The following is a 19,744-nucleotide window of genomic DNA, read 5'->3' as shown; positions in this document are numbered from 1 at the left end:
TATATAACTATATTGTTTTTTTAAGATCTTATGTGAACAAGTTCATTAAGTGTGCTATTCGTATTTCTACTTGATTGATCTACCAGTTAGCCACTGATGATGGATTTGTGTATTTTTCCTTTGCAGCTCTGCACAAGTTTGTTTTATAAATTTTGATACTATGTTATTAGGTATATACAAGTTTAGAACCTTTAGAACTGTTATGTCTTTCTACTGAATCTTTTATCATGATGGAACATCTTTATCTCTGCAATGCTTTTTAAAGTCTACTTTACCTGGTAGCAATAAACAAACTAATTTTCTTTTGATTAGTGTTTACCTAATGTATTTTTTCAGCTCATTGATTTTCAACTTTTCTATATCCTGTGTTTTGCAGGAGGATTCTTAAAGTTTAGTCTGATAACTGCTCTTTGTCCTTGAGATCCTTAAATGTACAATTCTGCCTTCTCTCCTAGCGGCAGTACATACCTGTGAAAGTGAAGAGCAAAGCCTTCTGGATCTTCTTTTGGGAGTATGCCATGATGTACACAGGAAGCCTAGTGGTAATCGTTTGCCTGTCCTTCTTCCTTCTCAGCTCCTGGGATTTCATCCCTGCAGTCTATGGCTTCATGTAAGTAATGACTTCATTAGGAAACTTTGGAAGCTAATGTAGTCTTCACAGCTCTATCTGGAATCAGACAGAGGGAGAGCAAGCACAGGCAGCATCTAGAGCAGTGGCCTCAGACCGCAGTGTGCATCAGAATCATCCACAGTTCTTGGACACCCAGATTGCTGGGTTCCACCTGCAGAGGTTCTGATTAACTAAGTCTGGGGGTAGGAACCAAGAATTTGCATTTTTAATGAGTTTTCAGGTGATGCTGATGCTGCCAGTCCAGGGAACACATTTTGAGAACCGTTGGTCTAGAGCACACCTTAATCTAGTGCAATTAAATAACACCGTCTGGGAACATCCAAAGCAACTACCAGCCTCTGACTGGAAGGTTTTGATTCAATCCCAGGCGGGAATGGATGTGTTCCTCTACTACAAGAGGATCTCCAACAGGTTTAAAATAGAGCCACCTTTCCTACGTCAAGCTTTTAGAGAAAATCAAAATGGGTTTGCAGGATGAATTCTGCAGACATTTCCAGATGTTCTCCCTGTGGTGTGCTGAGGAAGGGAGTCGCTGCCAAAGCCTTGAGGAACTAACAGCCCAGTGGGAGACAGACACTTAAACCTGCCAGGATGGCAGGGAATCTGTGGCAACCTCCTCTTTGGGATTCTGGGCTGCTTATTTGTGTGAAATCTTGGCTGAGCCTACCAATGATTCAGTAACCCTCAGCTTATCATGCTCTGCCTCGGATAAGAGTTTGTAATGCCCGACGAAAAGCTTTTCCTAGTTTTCTGCTGTTCCACAGATTGTGTTCTTTACCTCATTTCACGGAAAAGGAAATGTAGTTACAGCAGGAAGCCGACTTGCCCTGGGCAGAGGCCTTCGTCAGTAAAATCTGCCCATGAACCATTGCCTCTCTCTCCCTTACCATGCTTCACTGGTTGTACTTTTAAAATTGTGAATTGGCATCAGTTTCAACCCCGTATTTTTTAAAATAAAAAAATTTAATGTAAAGTTTTAGACAAGCCAGAATTGCATCCAATCTTCATTTGATATACGAGACAAAAAGTTTTCCCGCTAAACCCTTATTTCTCAAGTAAGGTCTGGGATCCTAGCCAGAACCTGGCAGTGGTTCGTCAGGCCCCTGGAGGTCTCACTGCAGTGTCAGGCACTCAGTCTGCTGGCTCCTGCTATGGGCATGTGGAGCAAGAATGAGGAGGGACAGGATCTTTGAGCTTGTTCTTCTAGACAAGTCTTTAGAATGCCCAAAATAGGTATTGTTTATTTCAAACCCATTCCTCTTTTGCTATAGTACAATTCTGATTTTAAACATATATATCTTGGGCAGTAAAAGAGGGGCTAGTGTTTTGATTTCTAGGGTGAATCCCTGCCTTGTTTCAGATCTTTGATGTATGCTAGAGTTTGGCTCAGGTAATATTTTTTATGGGTTATTATTCTCTGTGTCTCCACCCATTATTTTGTTAATTACCTGTGTCCAGGCTCCTGGAGAGCCCCTCATATCCTGTTCTTTGTGGGGACAAAGTCACCTTTGACTGCCCAGCAGTGACCAAAGCCTTCAGGAGAAAACCGGGTCAAAGCAGACCATTTATAACTTTGCTTTTTTTTGCTCTTCCCTTGTTTTCTTCATTCCAGACTTTCTGTTCCAGATCTCACTCCAAACATTGGTCTCTTCTGGTACTTCTTTGCAGAGATGTTTGAGCACTTCAGCCTTTTCTTTGTATGTGTGTTTCAGATCAACGTCTTCTTCTACACCATCCCCTTGGCCATAAAGCTAAAGTAAGTGATGGAACTGCTGCTTTTTTCTCCACAGAGCCATTTGTGGCTTCACAGGGGCTTTTCAGACTGGGAGCATCTGCCATCAGATTTATGCCCTTTCTGCCCAGGGAACCCTGCCCTCAGTCGTCTTGGGTGCCAGTGGTACCCAGCAATAGAGTCACACACGAGTGCAGGCTGCAGGGAGGATGCTCTGGAGCACTGATATTACTCCTGGCCTCACTTTGGGGTGCTTGAGCCCATGTTGCTGCTGAGCTCACTCACTGTTTTAAACAAGAGCGAGGGTTGGGGTGAGGGAGGTGTCCTTGTTGGGTGTCCTCCGTCAGCATCTCAGTGACACTTTGCCCAGAGGGACTCAGGATGTGTTAGTTGGGAGGCTGGCCACCTGCAGCTCTGTTTGATCTTCTGATCAGTTTCCCTCAAAAGGGTTGTCTGTGGAACTCCCTTCTGCAGTCTAAGAGAGCTAGGATGTGTTGAGCCTGGCTCCACCTCAGACACCTTTCTAGGCTTTCTGATATGTATTCATACCTAACCCTTCCAAGGAACTCCTGGAGATAGGCACTATGTTATTATCATTTCCATTTTATACTTGAGGAAATTGACATTCAGAGAGGTGGAACGATTTTCTCAGAGTCACACAGCCTGTGAGCAGTGGAGCTGATTCAGACCCAGGTTTGTTTGACTGCAGAATCTATGCTCAGTCCCCTGCACAGTGCCAGGCTCCTGAGAGAGATCACTTGTACTAGCTCCCGGAAATGGTTCTATTATCCCAGCTTCAGAGAAGAGAAAACAGGCACCGATAGGCACAGATATGCCTGGGTGGTCCAGAGAAGCTGGAAGAGTTTTGATTTAGATTTCAGGAGCTTGAGTTTTCTGCTCCAACCTTCCTGCCATTCTCCATGGCCAGTGAACCAGTGCACATGGTTCCCATTCTGTGAAAGCTCAGAGCTGATATTTCCTTCCCATGACATAGCCTGGGCCTGGCATCTGACAGAAAACCATTCTTTCTTGACCTGGCAAGCTCCAGAATTCTAGCAGCCCTACCCAGCCAAGCTCTCCAGCTGTCTGGTCCACATTTCCTGCTCTTGTTCTGGTCAGGCCCAGCCACTGGGCTGAGAAGCAGGGAGCCTGGAGCATCTTTCCTCGTTCGGTGTAGCCAGCTCTCCAGCAGCTTCTATTGTCTGCATGTGAAAGTCCACAGGTGACCCCTGGGTAGACAGTAGCACCACCATCTTGTGACACCATCCCCTCTCCCCTTCCCCCACAACCAGGGCCTCAGAGTTGTGGGGGCAGAAGATATAAGGATACCTGACCTCCCCCATGGCTGCCCTCTTGTACCTGAACATGAAGTTCCACTATCTCTCCAGCCTCTGCAGTGCCAGCTTTGTGAGAGCAGGCCCTTCAGCTCCGCTCTCCCCAGGCAGTGTTGCAGGAGGTTCTGGTCTCCACGTTTTTTGGCACTACTTTGTCCCTGGCCTTTTCATAGGAATGTCGTAGCTGTTACCAGCTACCTAAAAGGTCCAAAGCCAATGATACAGATTGTCTTTAGGAAGATGCTCGCCAAGATACATAGACCCTGCTTAGAGGCTACAGGACTATGTGACTCTGCCAAGCTCAGTTTCTGAGCCATTTGCTGTATAGTATTTGGGTGTGTATGCGTTTGTCTCCACACCTCAGATTTATACCCATTGAGTCACCCTCACCTTTGACCTGTAAGACAAGAATGTCATTAACCTGAAGAAAACCTTCATGAGCTGGGCATCCATGTCCTTTGCAGAAGTAGGCCACATGCATGTCATTCAGGTGTCGCTGAATGGAGGAGGGGCAGACCTGGCTTCTTCCTGGTGGCTTCCCTTCAGCACTTGGTCAGCTCTCGGAGGAGCACTGAGGTTGAGCTGTCTCACCCTCCCGGGTCAGAGCTGTGATGCTGCTGGCACTCAGAACAGTGCTGGTGGTGCTGGGAGTTCTGGAGACAGACAGCTCCATCTCTTACGAATTCTCTCACCTTCTCTGAACCTGACTTCCTCATCTGCAAAGTGCAGTGACAGCATTGCCTACCTCGAGGGGCAGTTGAAGTGTAGTGAGGATCACATGCGAAGATACAAGGAAAGGGCCCAGGACACAACGTAGCACAGAGTGAGGATTCAGAAATGGTAGCCATTGTTACTAGTTTAAGGTTACAAGAACTCTAATTCCAGCCCTTAAGAGCTGAGAGAGAAGCTGCCTGCAGCTCTCGGTTCTCTTTCTGGAGCGGAGCTCATCATAGCTAAAAGTCTATCGGCCCCACTGACCCTGTTGTCAGAGAAAAAAGCATTAGCAAGGAAGCACTTCCTGCCCTGGGTGCAGTGTCGGGGCCTCTGGCAAGGGCGGTTGCTGATTACTCTGACAAGCCGTCATTTAAGTCCAGTAATAAAGGATGCTGACTTCATTTGTTTTCTTCCTCGGTGGCTCCTGGGAGAAGGCCCAGAGCTGGTGGGGGGTGGGGGTTGATGGGAAATGTCTCTGTGGGCTGTTTCTCTAAGTGTTTGCTGGGCTCTTCACCACCTCTGGGCCTCTCTGGGTCCCCTCAGTTTTCTGCTCTGCTGCTTGGCCTGGCCCCATGTCTTGTGGGTGGCAGAGCCAGCCCTGCCTAAAGACCCCTGGAGAGTATTTTTGGGTTTGAGAGATAGGGTCAAGAGTCTCTGGGGTGGGGCTGGTCCCTGATTGATCTTCCTCTGCCCTGCCTTCCCCTAGGGAGCACCCTGTCTTCTTCATGTTCATCCAGATTGCCATCATCTCCATCTTCAAGTCCTACCCGACAGTGGGGGATGTGGCCCTCTACATGGCGTTCTTCCCCGTGTGGAACCATCTCTACAGATGTGAGTACTTCCACCTCTAACCCCCTGAATGAATCAGCAGGGAAAGAGGGATTGATAGGCATTTGCTGGGCACCTGATGAGCTAGCAGCACCAAGAGAGAGGTGGTGACAGGAGGCACGCGATCTGCCTCCTCGGTGCTACAGGTTACTGATAATAATAAAATAACTAGCATGTATTGAACACTTACTGTGTACCTGGCCACCATGGTTCTAAGAGCATTACATGCATTAGCTCCTTTTATCTTCACACCAGACTTTGAGGAAAGTGTCCCCATTTTACAGATGAGAAAACTGAGGTACAGGAAGATAGAAACACATATCTAAGGTCACATGAATGGTAGGTAGAAAGGCTAGCACTGGAATCCAGATCTGTGAGCACTGGCCAGTAGGGCTTTCTGTGATGACAGAAATGCCCTGTGTCTGCACAGTCTAAAAGAGTAGCCACTAGCTGAGAAACTGAACTTTTAATTTAAACTAAAGAAGCCACAGGTGGCTAGTGGCTGTCGTGTCGGGCAGTATAACACTAGATTTTGGCTTCGAGCCATTTCCCAGTGCTATACCGAAAGGTCCAGAGAAGACAGATGAGCAACACTAGACTTCCCACCTGCTGGAAAGACCTCTTTAAGCTCTAACCATCCCTTCCTCAGAAGACGGCCTAGCGGTGATCCAGTTGCACTTTCTAGTATTTCCTAGTGTTTCCCTCAGTTGGGCTCTTTGCCTTCTGTGTGGGTTCTCTTCAGTGTTTGTGAGCTCCCTGAGGATAGGCCAATAACTCACTTGCCTCTGTCCAGGATCCAGAATCAAACCTGACACACAGGACAACTCAGCAAATGTTTGTGTATGGGCTTATTAAACCTCCCTAATGAAGAGGCAGTGTCGGTGGCCCAGCATCACTTGATTCTCTAAACAGGGGAGGGAGCTGATGAAGTTTCCTTCCCTACATTGGGTGCACAGCAAGGGGTCAAGAATGAACTTGGGGAGGGCAGGCATCAGAGGAAGTGAGTCTGTGTTGTTTTGGGGCTGCTGGGTGTCAACAAGGAAGCAAAACTGACCAACTGCTGGAAAGAAGCCTGCCTGTAGGAGTGGGCCTCTGAGTGAAGGTAAACAAGCCGGGCTGCTCCTGCAGGTGATGCCCAGTGGGGTGATAACCCATCCACCTAACTGGAAGCAGGAAGTGGCATCTTCTGCCTGTGACATCCTCATGGCACAGACAAGAATCACTCAGTCCAGCAGGCTCAGAGTCAGCTTAGGACCCCTTGGCAGAGTGCCCAGTGACAAGTCACCATGTCACAAAACATGTGAATATACCCCAGTTTGTGACAGGGTAGGTCTTGGAGATGATCGTTTTTCCCCCAAAATGGAATAGTTTTTGACTCTCTGTCCCACACAGGGCATCTCCCTTGGGTAATATCTTTCATCTCATATTGTTGAACACAGTCTGGAGCCTGAGTCTGGATCTTGGCTTTCCCGTTACTAGCAAATTATTTAACCTTTCTGAGCCTCCCATTCTTTCATCTGTCAGATGGGGAGAATATCTTCCGTGGGTATTTCGAGTTTGAGAAAGAATACATGTAAACAGCACTGCAGTTATTATTAGTGGTAATAATTACAGGGAGGTCTCCTACATAGTTTCATGATCAAAGCTTCAGGCTTGGTAGCCAGAGTCATTCAGAGTCATTGAAATAAACATGTTTTTCAAAACTTGCAATAAGCTTTTTTATGCCCTCTGGGATGAGGAGGCACAAAAAATAAGGATGGGGTGTCTGGAAACCTGGATCTAATAGATACTGTTGCTGTCTGGCTGGGCAAGTTCAGCTTGTCTGAAGGTCCTGCAGAGCGTTGGCCACCACCCCTCGAGGCCCAGCTCCTGGGCAGAGAGTACCCGTGCTTGGAGTGTCTGTTTGGGGCATTGCAGCTGTGAGTCATTACAAGCAGCTAGGAGTGTCTTCAGCCTGGTCCTGTGGACCTATGAGTGAAGACTTTGCGAAGTCTTTACACTCCGGTTGAGTATATTCAGACCTTTAATGTGGTTAAGAGTACAGTTTCAACACTGGTTACCAGTGCTGGCATGCCTGCTTGCACCTTCTCCATTTTGTTTTTCTGTTGTGCTCAGTGGGGAGAAGAGGCACGTGGGCCCTTCCCTGAGTGCTGGCCCCAGATGCTGGGACTCTGCGGACCTTGGGGCCAGGATGAGTCATACAGACACACAATGCAGTGTTAGGGAACAGCCTGCTGGCAGAGCCGGTGGCAGCCTGCAATGGTCCAGCTCAAAGAGCCAGTTACCAAAAGGCTGGATCTTGTGTCTGTGGTTTATTTTGTTTTTATTAACTATTTTATAAAGATAAAAGAATACTGATTTTAAAATACATATAAATTATAAAAAATAACATAATAAATTCCCATGTACCCAGCACCTAGTTTAAAAAGAAATATCACCATGACCTTTAAAGTCCCTAAATCCCTTCTGTGCCCCTCCTGATGGGACTGGATTCTTCCAGTGGAATTTTATTTCTGAGTGCCTGAGGCTCAGAAAGGGAGTGACTTGCCTGAAGTTTCAGTCTGTCAGTGGTGGAACCAGAGATTGGAGAAAGTCACCCAGTGAACATAGTGGGAAATCTGATCCCATCTGGCCTAGCACCTCTGATGAAGGGTGAACCCTTACGTCTCATCAGGCCCTGGTTATCTGTGACATCTTCGACACCTCCGGGGCCTGGAACAAGCCGTCCTGTGCCCCAGGCCCCTGGTTCCATCTGCTCTGGCATGTAGCTGTAATCCTCTGACCTATCAGCTAGCAAGAGTGAGTAACAGCTCCCCTGTCCTGCAAAGGTCACCACAGGCCAGAAGCCAAATGGGCGCTGGTGACGTTCCTCTAGGCACATGGGAATGTATCTTTGCAGCCCTTTGTGGTTGCACCAGAAGCTGCATGTGAGCCTCCCTGCATGTGTGCACTTGGTCTTCCTATCACCAGGTCTGAAATCCAGAGTGGCTGGAGGCATGGAACAAAGACCCAGCTGGGCTGTCAGGCCACAGGAGTTTTATTTTAGGAATAGTGTATATTCTTTTCAGCAAAATAATTTCCAGAGGCTCAGAAAGAACCACTGAGAAATATAAATAGTGATATTCGAGTGGAGATCCAGTAAATAGGTTTGTTTTCCTTTCTTGCAGTTGTAGCATTGTTTAATACTACTACTACTTCTTCTCAGTGCACACATCTCTTTTCCCAGACCCCTGTTTCTGGGAGCAAGAATGTGACTTCCAAGAGATCTCAGAAAGGCTTGTCAGGGCTTTTACCTCTTGACTTTGAAAACCCAGAATCGTGGAAATTTCAGCTCAGAAAAGAGGACCTTGCAAGCCCTTCAGGCCAGTGTTTCCACATTGTGGGATTTCATGGACCACTAACATTTCAAAAAATTCTGGTGACAGAGTTGCCAACTTTTTATTTCGCGGAAGACATTAAACAGTCAACTACATCCCCATTTCATAAGAGAAAGGACTTTTTTTTTTTTTAACAACAACTAGCAACAAAATACCTGTCATTTCTGAATAAAGAACAGACCCATAAATTGAAAACATTCAGCTTTAACAAGAACTCAGAACTACCTTGTCCTGATTATTCTCACTGTGACACAGACCCATGAAATCTCTGGTATGGGCCTCTTATTTGGTAAGGGTCTGCAGCTGTAATGCGGTAGTTCACAGCCTTGGCTGCATCATCAGGGAAGCTTTTAGAAACCAATATGGATGCCTGGGTCCCACCCCTATCGGCTAATTTATGGCGTCTGGGTAGGGCTCCCCAGGTGTATTCATTTTACAACCAGAATTGAGAACCTTGTGTGTAATCCAGGCCCCCTTCCAATGCATGAACCCCCAGTAGAATATTTCAAACCAAGTCATTGTACAGCTAAGAGGCCTTAAGATTCAGGAGTTTCCCAATCTCTTAAATCTCCCCGAAACTCTGACTTGAGAGAAAAGATTTCCTAAAGGTCAGGATCAGAGAGGGGAAGGGAACTTCTATTCATTAAGTGCCTACTGGGAACCAGACCTAAGGTTTTTTTAAAGTGCTAAGTTTGTTTTTTAAAGGGATTCTTTTAATTAATTAATTTTAAATGATACTTTTTAGTTTATTTTAAAATACAATAAAGTATAAAAAAAGAAACAAAAATAGCATATAATCGTACTGTCAGATAACCCCTTTGAATTAAAAGGGGGAAAAAAAGCACAGTGTGGTAGGCACAATGTCCCCTCCTTACCCCCCAATAAAGATGATCACCTCATAATTCCCAGAACCTGTGACTGTATCAGTTTATGCGGCAAAAGAGCCTTCAGATGGGGGAAGTATCCAGGATTACTCAGGTGGTCCCAGTGTAATCAAAAGGGCCCTTAAAAGTGGACGAGGTAGGTGCAGGAGGCATATGGGAAATCCCTGCACCTTCCACTCGGTTTTCCCGTAAACCTAAAACTGCTCTAGAAACTGAATTTATTTTTAAAAATGTAAAGTGGAAGAGGGAGGCAGAAGAGGAGGACTTAGTCCGACATTGCTGGCCAAAGATGGAAGGAGGTCATGAGCCTCTATGTGCTGCAAAAGCAGGCACACGGATTCTCCCCTAGAGCCGCTGGGGGGACGCAGCCCTGCAGGTACCTTGACTTTAGCCTGTGAACTTCTGACCTCCAGAAATGTAAGAGAATAAATTATATTGCTTAAGCCACTAAGTTTGTGCTAACTTGTCATCGCAGCAATACAAAACACACAGTAATACTTGTGTGCCAGGATTTCCACACCTTGTTTAATTCTTGGAACCCTCCTATGAAGCAGGCATTTTAGTCCTGTGTTATACATGGGGAAGCTGAGACTCAGAGAAATCCACTGGCAGAGCAGGAATTGTAACCAAGGTCTCTTGAGGCCAAGTCTGTGCCTGCTATCGGGCTGCCTTCCTCCCTCTCCCGCTTCTGCACCCCCGACCCCTGGCAGAACTCAGCCTGCCTGCCTACAGACCACCCTGTGTATCAGGTCCTCCCTGGGGCTTCAGGAAGAGCTTTCTCCCTGGTGGGAGAGAGTCTCCATTCCCTCTGAGGGTGGGGGGTGATGTTAGGGAGGGTGTCAAAATGAGACTTTTAAATCATCAAAGGAAGAATCAGGGACATTTAAAGAGCAAGGCAGGGGACCTAAGACATGAATTAGGAAGAGTGACAAATGTGTTCCTGAGACCCAGGGCTGTGGCACCATAGGGACACTGAGGGGCTCTGATCTCCATGAGTTCACTCTGCCTTCCCCATCCATGATCCACTATGGCCAGACAGCACCCTGGTTGCGGAGAGGAGGTGTTACTCTTGGCACCCCGAGATTGGGGGTTCGAGGGCTGTGTCTTGCTGAAATGCCACCTTGCAGTGCCCAGAGGCATTCAAGGCATTGCCAGCTATAGCCAGCTGAGGCCACAGTGGGAGGTAGAGTCCAAATCCAGCACCTCCCACCAGCTTTGGGCATGAGGAGTCATTGGTAAGGGTCTGAGGTTTGCATCTTGGCAGCCTGGTGCCTCTTAATGTGTGTGGGGAGCTGAGGGGTGGTGAGGGGAGTGGTTCTGCCTTTGAGCTACACCAGGCTCTTCCTGGGCCTCTGCCCCACAGGGCCGTCACAGTATAAAAGGTCCCAAATAGAGTCAGCATTGGGCTAACTGTGACCCTCTGTCTTTGCAGTCCTGCGGAACATCTTTGTCCTCGCCTGCATCATTATTGTCTGCTCCCTGCTCTTCCCTGTCCTGTGGCACCTCTGGATTTACGCAGGAAGTGCCAACTCCAATTTCTTTTATGCCATCACACTGACCTTCAACATTGGGCAGGTAAGAGTCTAGAGCAACACAGGGGAAGGGGTTCATTTTGTAGCCTCAGACATTCTACCTGGGCCCTGGGTTCTGCAAAATATGGGTTTGGATGTGAATGAGGGGCAGTTCCTCCCCTCAGGTAGCTCAAGGTCCGGTAGAGAAGGTAGGGAAGTAAGAGCAGCGGGGAAAACTGAATTTGGCTAGCATTCATTGGGCATGTTGCTGCAGTGAATTCTCACAGCAGGCCTGTGAGGCAGTGTTATCCCTATTGTGCAAATGGGATCCAGGGCTCACAGAGGTTGTCTTTTGCCCGAGGTCATTGGAGGAGCCAAGAATCAAATTCAGGGAGACCTGAATTCAGTTTCTGAGGCCACGCTCTTTCTGTAATTGAGCCTGGGCTGCGGCACCTAGAGCCATGTGAGGGTGTGGAGGGCAGGGGCAAGGGGAGGAGAGAGTTAACGGGCTTGGGGGCAGCAGGAGCAAAGGCAGAGTTGAGACTTAGTTTGGTCTAGCCTCTAGCCATTGGGTAAACCTGGAGCACAAACTGCAGCTGAAGTCGCAGGAGAGGAGCCTGAGGGATTTACAGAATAAGTAGCAGCAAGGCCTTCAGGCCCCACCCAGGGAAAGCACCCCCCAACCCCTGTGCCATAGAGCAGTGCTTCTCAGCTCCAGAATCCCTGCAGTGAGCTTGTTTAAAAATGCAGATTTCCTGTTAATGTTTTAATGTTTATACTAAATCTGTCACAAATGCATGACTTTGATTGTTAAAAAAATTTTTTTTCTCTAATCTCACTCCCAGAGATGTTGATTGGAATTTGTATTTTTAATCAAGCTCTCCAAAGATTCTGTTGCAGGTGGTCTAGCAAACCTCTCTGAAGTTCCCTTGTCCACTGTGCTGCATTCTCTCAGGTCAGCTCTGTCCGAATTGTCGAGATCTCATGATCGCAGTTGTACCGTTCACCATTTCAATTGCCATTTGACACAGCCCGGCATTTCCTATGCATAATGGAAGGGATGGGAACAAGGCTCACTGGAAAGACCAATGATGCCAGTGAACAGTCCCCAGGGAGATTCTTGCCTCCAAGGTTAGCTGCTGGGAAAGAAGGGAGTTAGGGCTCTTGCAGTGAGTGATGGGTCTGGTATTTCCTGCATGGACATTTCTGGACAATTAATGTCCAGCCCAGCTGTTTATCTTAGTTTGTGAACAGCAGAGAGACAGAGGGCCCTGCAGCCTGGGTGGAACCAGGCCTGAGGGTCGGTTCTGCCTGTCACACACACAAGTTACTGTTGGCGAATGCTCAGCGCCTCCTACATGTGTCCATGTGAACTGAAATCTGCAGGATGCAACTTAGTGCCGTGAAGAAATCCAAAAGATTGTTCTGGCTCTTCTGCCTTGCTGAAATCCCCTTACTTTTCCTTTGAAAGTAATGACGGGCATGTCAGGACAATGGGCCTACCTTGGGCCTCTGGGGAGCTTGGCGAGCTCCACTGGAATAGTCCACAGCTTTTGTCAGGTCATGAGTGTCAAGTGTGGGTCAGGAATGCAGTTGTAGTGATTATGAAGTATCCATGGAACTTGCCAGGTTACAGCATTTTTCCCTGTGGCTGCCTTTATAAGAAAAGGGTTTCTGAAAACAGCATGGGAGATGTTTGCAAGTTGTCAGGTGCTATCAAAGGCAGGAGAAACTGCATTGTTGGAAAAAGGAGGATGGGGTTGGGATTGGCATTCAAAGCCAAGTAGATGGAGAGTGTTAGTGGCTGAGCTATAGAGAAAAACCAGGCTGAATTCTTGGCATTGTCCTTTACCTTTAAAAAAAAATCTCTTTAAATTGTATTTTTTAATCATATAAGTAATACATGAATTCATTATTGCTGGGGGAAAAAGGGAAAAAATAAAAGCATATGGAATTAAGAGAAAATATTCCCCGCTGAGCCGCGTCCCTTCCCACCCAGTGCAGATGTGATCGCGAGGATCAGTTTGGGGTGTGTCTTTGCAGACTTCTGTGCGTTTACAGACAGCTCTTAGTCCATATGCAAACATAAAGACATCCTACTCTAAGTACTGTTCTTTGACTTGCTGTTTTTCACTTAATGATCACCTTTCCTGTCGTGAGTGGTTAGGGAAAGGCATAGGGGATGAGGAGTGGGAGCTGGGTCTTCCCGATGCACAGAGAGGTGAAGGGGAGAGGGTCCAGGAGGTGGGCAGGATGGGGGCCAAGTCACCCCTACTGGCTAAGCTCAGGGGTGGCAGCTCTGTCCCCAGCCCTTCTCCCACTTCTGCCAGAACCTGGTTTCTGTGGCCAGCAAACCCCTGCATGTCCCCACAGCCCAAGCCAGGGCAGCTTCCCTTTGACCTATAGTCAGTGCTTGCAGTGAGGTGTGCGGCATTCAGGGAGGTCCTCAGCCCCACACTGGCTCTTCCCAGCTCTCCTAGCTGTGCCTGTCCTTATAGTCGCCTGGTCCTCATTCTCTCCTCCCTGGGCAAGACAGATCAGAGCTGCCCTGGGAACCAGATGAGGACGGATTTGCAGCAGGCGTCCAGAGCCAGGCCCATCACTTGCTGATTCCAGTGCTGAATGTGGAGAACGTCTTGGCCTGGAGATTTTCAGTCCTGCTCTGTTTGAGTTGGTCAGTGCTGTGCTCCATAATACAACAAATCTTCAGTAAATTATAGTGAATTGGCAGGTGAACCAGTGACTTAGTCCCTGCCCTTTCCCCTGGGGCCATCGAGTATTTTTCAACACGTGGCACAGATCATTTGTTAATTATAATTGTGTCTGGGAGTCAGTAACCAGGAAATGACAAGGAGGGATTGAGGTGGGTTGGTTGGTTCAGAATCCCCCTCCACTCCGTCACTGTATAACCTTCAGCGAGTGATTGACCCTCTCTGCGATGCAGGTGAAAACCCCACCTCCCAGGGTGGTGAGAGGATCTGAGTGTTGACCTGTGTTGTCTGGGAAATAGCACGAGCAACGTGCTCTCAAATACCCAGAGCAAATACCTAAGGAAACATTCAGAGCTGGTAACTGAGGGAAGGAGAACAATCCTCTTCGCCCTCTTTGTTTTTTAATCCTTTTCTTCTGCAGGTGAGTGACCAGCAGAAGGATAATGGTCATCTAGGATGACATAAACAAATAGGAATGTTTAAATTTAGCCTTTTTAAGAGTAAGACATCCTGCTCACCCCAATTCAACTTAAAAACAGGTAACATAAGGAAATCGTTCCCTAAATTATAATTAAAAGTGGCTCAGGTTTAAAGAGCTCTAAACTAGGGGCCAGGCCCAGGTGATCCCTTTAATCTCCCACGTCATGTGCTTGTTCGGCCCCTGGCGCTTTCTCTGTGTGTTGACGTGTGCTCTTCTGCTCTTGGAGGAGTTTATTTGTGTGTGTGTTTTATTGCTGGCATCATGATGAAAATACGACCTTTTTTCTTTTAATAAAACATCTGGGTGCTCTCTCCTTGTTCGCACATGAGAGGAAGCTCCTTCCTGTTTCAGTCCTGCGTGTGCGGACTCACCGCACCTGATGTAGCTTCTCCCCTGCTGATGGCCCTTCAGGTTGTTTTCTTTTTTTTTTTAATTATAATACAGAATTGACTTAATCTTCATAACAGCACTTTGAGGGAGGCAGTACTGTTATCATCTCAGATACAAAGGGAGAATCTGAGGCTGGGAAGTCACAGCTCCAGGCGGTGTGTTTATTCATGCCCTGTTTCTCACACCCTATCAGGAGACTGTGGGTTCCACTAGGGCAGCCCCCAGACCTGTCTTTTTCGCAACTGTATCCCCAGCACCCAGAAGAATCCTCAGTGACAGTTTAGTGATGAATAAATGGAATGAGCAAGGTAAAAAACCACAATTTCTGACGAGTGATCAGACAGCCTTGAACACCCTCACCTCCCAGTTCGTGTCGGTGTTGGTCAGAGCTGGACCCGTGGCAGGTCCTGCTGGATTCCTAGGAGGTCAGAGCCAGAGTCCCCTTCCCCTCTCACCCCTTGGCTACCCTGAGAGTCCCACTCCTGCTCTGTGTCTGCATCTAAAACAGGCTTCCTGGTGGCTGCCCCTGCCCTTCCCAGCAGGACCTGAATCGCTCTTCAGGCTGCTGCCTCCTCGTCCCCTGGCCCGCCTCCGTGTGCTGCAGACCCTGTAGATCCTGGGCTGGCCCTGCTTTGGCCTTCTGCCCTGGGGTCTGGGCACTAAACCTCTGGCACATTAGGCCTCGCTGGAACTCACTTGTTCACTCCAGCACAAGTGAAGCTGCAGTCCCGTCTCCTTGAATTGTCACTCACTTGGCCTGGTGTATCGTTCTGGGGAATGTACCAGTGAGGAACTGTGTTGGGACATGTCTGGCAGATTGCCAGGAGTTGGGTGGCATGTAGCCCACATTTGTGGACAGGCAGGGGCCAATTTCAGGCTTATTTCTGTATGGCCCTGGCTGGAAGATTTGTTCCTCCTGACATGAGGTGCCAGTGGCCCAGGCTGGACTCCTGGTCCTCATCCAGCTGGGTGTGCATGTTGGCTTTGCTTTCCTTAGCTGGTGGCGTTTTGTCAAGGTCTTAGAGTTCATTCCTTTGTTTCTGTCACCCTCAGCGCTAGGCATCCCAAGCTTGTCTCTCACAGGCCCTTCCCCACCCCCTCTCCCCCCACAACCAGAGTGACATGAAAAGCCTGGGCTAAGTACGGGGGGACAAGGCCAGCAGGAAGGCCTGGTCTTTGGAGGCCCGAACTCCACAGTGACCCCAGCCCCATCCTTGTCCAGGTCACTGGCCTTGGGTAAGTCACATAACTCCTTGGGTCTTATTTAATGATTTGCAGATATTAAGTTGGTGCCTACTGGGTGCCAGGCACTCTGCTAGGGGTGAATGAGACACAGCCTTGCTTCCTAGGAGCTCACCATCTGTGGGAGAAAAAGAAAAGAAAACTGGGGGAGCCAGGCAGCACAATGGTGCTGTGAATGGGGTCAGCACGGCCTGGGGCGCTCAGTGCTGGTGATTAAAGAAGCTTCTGGGGAGAGGCAGCCTCTCAGTGGAGTCCTGAGGGATGTGTAGGGTCAAACCAGGTTCTGGGTGGGGAGACCTGAGTGAGAGAGCAAGTTGGTGTGGAGGGCAGTTCTGCAGGAAAGGCACGTGCCACCTGGTAAAGAATGAGGCCGTTTCAGGACAGTGGTGGTCAGAGCCACGTGGCCCACATGGGCCTCATTATGCTGAGGACCAGGCTGAGCTGTTGGTTTTAAACTGAGGACAACTGAGATTGGATTCATGCTCTGAAAACCTCACTCTGCCAGGAAGGAGAGCAGTCCGGGGTGTGAGTGGGGATCTGGAGCACAGGCAGGAGGCTGGTGAAACCTGGTGAGAGGGGGTGGTAGCTTCAGTTTCCTCAGCCTAGAAGGAGGGTGGTTGTGAGGACCCAATATGGAGCTGAGTGAGGAAAACTTGTGTGAGTTGAAAAGTGCCACATAGATGATAATTGCTGTCTTAGCCAGCTGTGATCTTACTTTGTGACATTCCAGACCCTGAGGCTGAGATCCAGTGATTTTCCTATTATTTTGTATACCTGTAGAGCTAGAGGGTGGCGCTCTGTGTCTCTACCATCTCCTCCTATGCGTGTCCCTTCAGGCCTGTGAGTTGGCAGGTCACACAGCTCCACAGGTTGACTGTCAGCCCTTCTAGCTCCTCATTTCCTGGACCCCAGGCAGCAAGGGCAAAGGATGTTGCACTTTGATTGCTGATGGTGACAACCAACTGGGTCCCCAAGTGCAAGCTGGCTGTCGAGCGTCGGCATCTCCAAGGCAAGTGAGAGACCTGGGAACCGGGACATGCCTAGAGTGACAGTGTCTGCTTCTCCAGGATGCTGCAGCCCAGGAGTCAGTGTTGGCCAAGGCTGTCATCCCGAGCTCCCTGGCTTCTGGACATACTGAATTAACAGCCTTTGCTGGCTCTGCATCTCAGACACTTGTTTTGCCTTTTCCAAAAAAAACTCTCTTCTTGGCTAAGTGACAGAGCTGTGAACTGGGAGCACAGCCTTGACAGGGGTGTCGGTTTACACAAAGCAAGAGTATGGAGCCAGAGTGAGACTTGGCGTGCGTGGGTGCAGAGCCTTGAGAGGGGTTGTGAGGGTGAAGGGATGGACTAGGGTTTGGGCCTCTGAGCCTAAACGCCTCACTTACTCCCAGGTGACCCTGGGCAAGACCCTAATCCTTGTCTATAAGTGGGGCTTGTAAGCCCTACCCCAGGGTGTTATGAAGATTCAATGATATGCCTTTTGTTAAAGGGCTTGGCCCAGGGCAGATGTTCAGATGTTGCTTTCCCGGTCTCTCCTCTCTCCCATCCCATAGTGGAGCATGTTCTGACCATTTCATTCCACTTCTGATCTGCTCCTCTCTGTCCCTGGTCACCCTTTTATCAGCTGCCCCATTAAATCTTTGTCTTTATCGTGATCCAGAGGGGAACCTGGAGACCTCAGGGCTGCCAGTGAGAGGGATATGATCTGACTGAGCCCTCACTGGGGCAGTGTTGAGCAGGTAGGGACAGCAAACGACTCCATGTGCATCAGTCCCTGTACTGGGTCTAGGGCCACAGGGCTGGAGTGGATGCCACCCCTTTTGGTGGGGGGGGCAATTCAGGGGTCACATAACTTCATGTGGGGCTAGGGAGGACCCTGGAGGCCAGAGGTGGAGATGCTGCCTCTCAAGGGATGAGTAGGAGCCCCCTTTGGGGGAAGGGTCATTCCACCCCAGGGGTGAGACATGAGCAGAGGCACCCAGGTGTGGCCACTCAGTGTTTGCAGGACAGGCTACTTTCAGGGTTATGGGATGTGCAGGTGTGGCTCAGGGAGAGGGGGCACCAGAGGCTTCTGAGTGGGCAAGTATAGGGCTCTCGTGTGTGTGTGTCTGTGTGTAAGATCCCTCAGGGGCCGGGAGGATGAGAGAGGCCTTCCAGCAAGAGGGGGCAGTGGGAGGGAGAAAAGGGGGCTGAGTGGGAGGAATTCTGAGGAGGGGAATTGGCGAGACCTGGTGGTGGGTAGCAGGAAAGAGGCCAAGGGTCTCTGCTGCAGTCGGTGAGGGGAGCTTTAAAGAGTGGGCTGCTCTTCAGGTCTCTGAAAGCAGAGAGACAGAGCAAGAACTAGGAGAGCCTCCACTGTAACTAACAAATTAGTTTATCACTCATTTAACAGATAAGGAAAACGCTGTGTAGGGGAGGGGAGTGACTTAAACCAGGTCACACAGCCACCAACTCGCCCATGCTATTTCCACTGCTCCTTTCCTGACTTCCCCTGCCCAGACTGGACAAAGGGGCGCCGGGTCTGCAGCTGCCACGTTGGCTGAATCCCAGGGCCTCTCGGAAATCCCTTCTCCTCAGCCCAAATGGAAAGCCTCAAGGTTAGAAGAGGCTGTCTCAGCCAGCCTGTGACAGCTAGGGACTTTCCTCCAAGAGAACCAAATCTCCAGGCCAGTGTTTCCTAGATATGCCCTCTCTTTGGGGGCAGGGGCAGGGCACCCACTCGGGACTAGTGACTGCTGGTTCCAGACAGACCAAACCAGCATGCAGAGTTCTTTCCCCCAACTCCACCCTCCCCTAATACTTTATTATGAAAATTTTCACACACAGGGCAAAGCTGAAAGATCTAACCTTGAACACCTATTCCTACCACCTAGATGCCGCAATTTACATTTGACTATACTTGTGTGATCACAAATTGTTCATCTCTTAATCCCCCAGTTTTTTGTAATGTATTTCAAAGTGAAGTGCAAACATCAGTATATTTCCTGCTAAATATTTCATCATTATATCATTAGCTGGAGTTCAATAGTTACCTTTTTTGTATGTGAAATTTACATAGTGAAAAACACGAATCTTACCATGTACATTTCCCAGAGCCTTCTTTCACTTAGCAAAATATTTTTGAGGTTCATTCATGTTGTTTCATATAACAATAGTACATCACTTTTTAAAATAAACTTTTAAATTTTGGAATAATTTTAGATAGTACATAGAGTTCCCATTTTCCTCCCCCAGTTTCCCTCATTAACATTTTATATTACCCTGGTATGTTTGTCAAAACCCAGAAACTGACCCTGGTACATTATTATGAAGTAAACTCAGATTTGATGTGGATTTCACCATTTTTCCCTGTAATGTCCTCTTTCTCTTCCAAGATCCAATCCCAGGTACCACATTACATTTAGTTGTCATGTTTCCCCCATGTCTTCTGCTCACACTCTGTCTTTCCTAATTTCTCATGACATGGACAGTCTTAAGGGCCATTGGTCAGGTATCCGGTAGAATGTCCCCTCTTTGGGTTTGTCTGATGCTTTTCTCTTCATGAGGTTGGGTTTTAGGTTTGGGACTGCTCAAGCAGTACATGCTAGTCACATTTCAAGCAGTTTACCCTTCATCATTTGGTGAAGATAGGGTTTGCCAGACTTCTCCAGTGTAAAGCTACTGTTTTCTCTTTCCCCGCTCTTTGGAAGTGAGTCACTAAGTCTAGCCTACCCTCGGCGGGCAGGGAGTGAGGAGCAGGCAAGAATTAAGCTCCACCTCCTGAAGGGAGGGTATCTACGTATATTATTTGGAATCCTTTTGTAAGGATTCCAGAGGGAATTCTCCCTCATTTACTTATTCAGTCTTTATTGGCTGATTGTTTTTAATTGGATTTTAATTTTTATCAACATAACATGCATACATAATT

General features: G+C 48.2%; 1 protein-coding gene across 3 annotated transcripts in view; it reads left to right on the top strand.

Moving 5' to 3' along the window:
• The window catches only part of PIGU (phosphatidylinositol glycan anchor biosynthesis class U), a 99,066-nt gene that overhangs the window by 76,730 nt on the left and 2,592 nt on the right, over positions 1-19,744 (top strand). For all 3 annotated transcript variants that reach the window (XM_072944058.1, XM_006202628.3, XM_072944059.1), the window contains 4 exons: positions 456-610; positions 2,244-2,387; positions 5,118-5,242; positions 10,933-11,075. In XM_072944058.1, the coding sequence (XP_072800159.1) occupies positions 456-610; positions 2,244-2,387; positions 5,118-5,242; positions 10,933-11,075 (567 nt within the window). The remainder of the gene's footprint in view (positions 1-455; positions 611-2,243; positions 2,388-5,117; positions 5,243-10,932; positions 11,076-19,744) is intronic.

This window comes from Vicugna pacos, chromosome 19 (genome assembly GCF_048564905.1).
Source record: "Vicugna pacos chromosome 19, VicPac4, whole genome shotgun sequence".
In the NCBI taxonomy this organism is placed as follows: domain Eukaryota; kingdom Metazoa; phylum Chordata; class Mammalia; order Artiodactyla; family Camelidae; genus Vicugna; species Vicugna pacos.
This window is presented reverse-complemented; position numbering and strand designations above follow the sequence as displayed.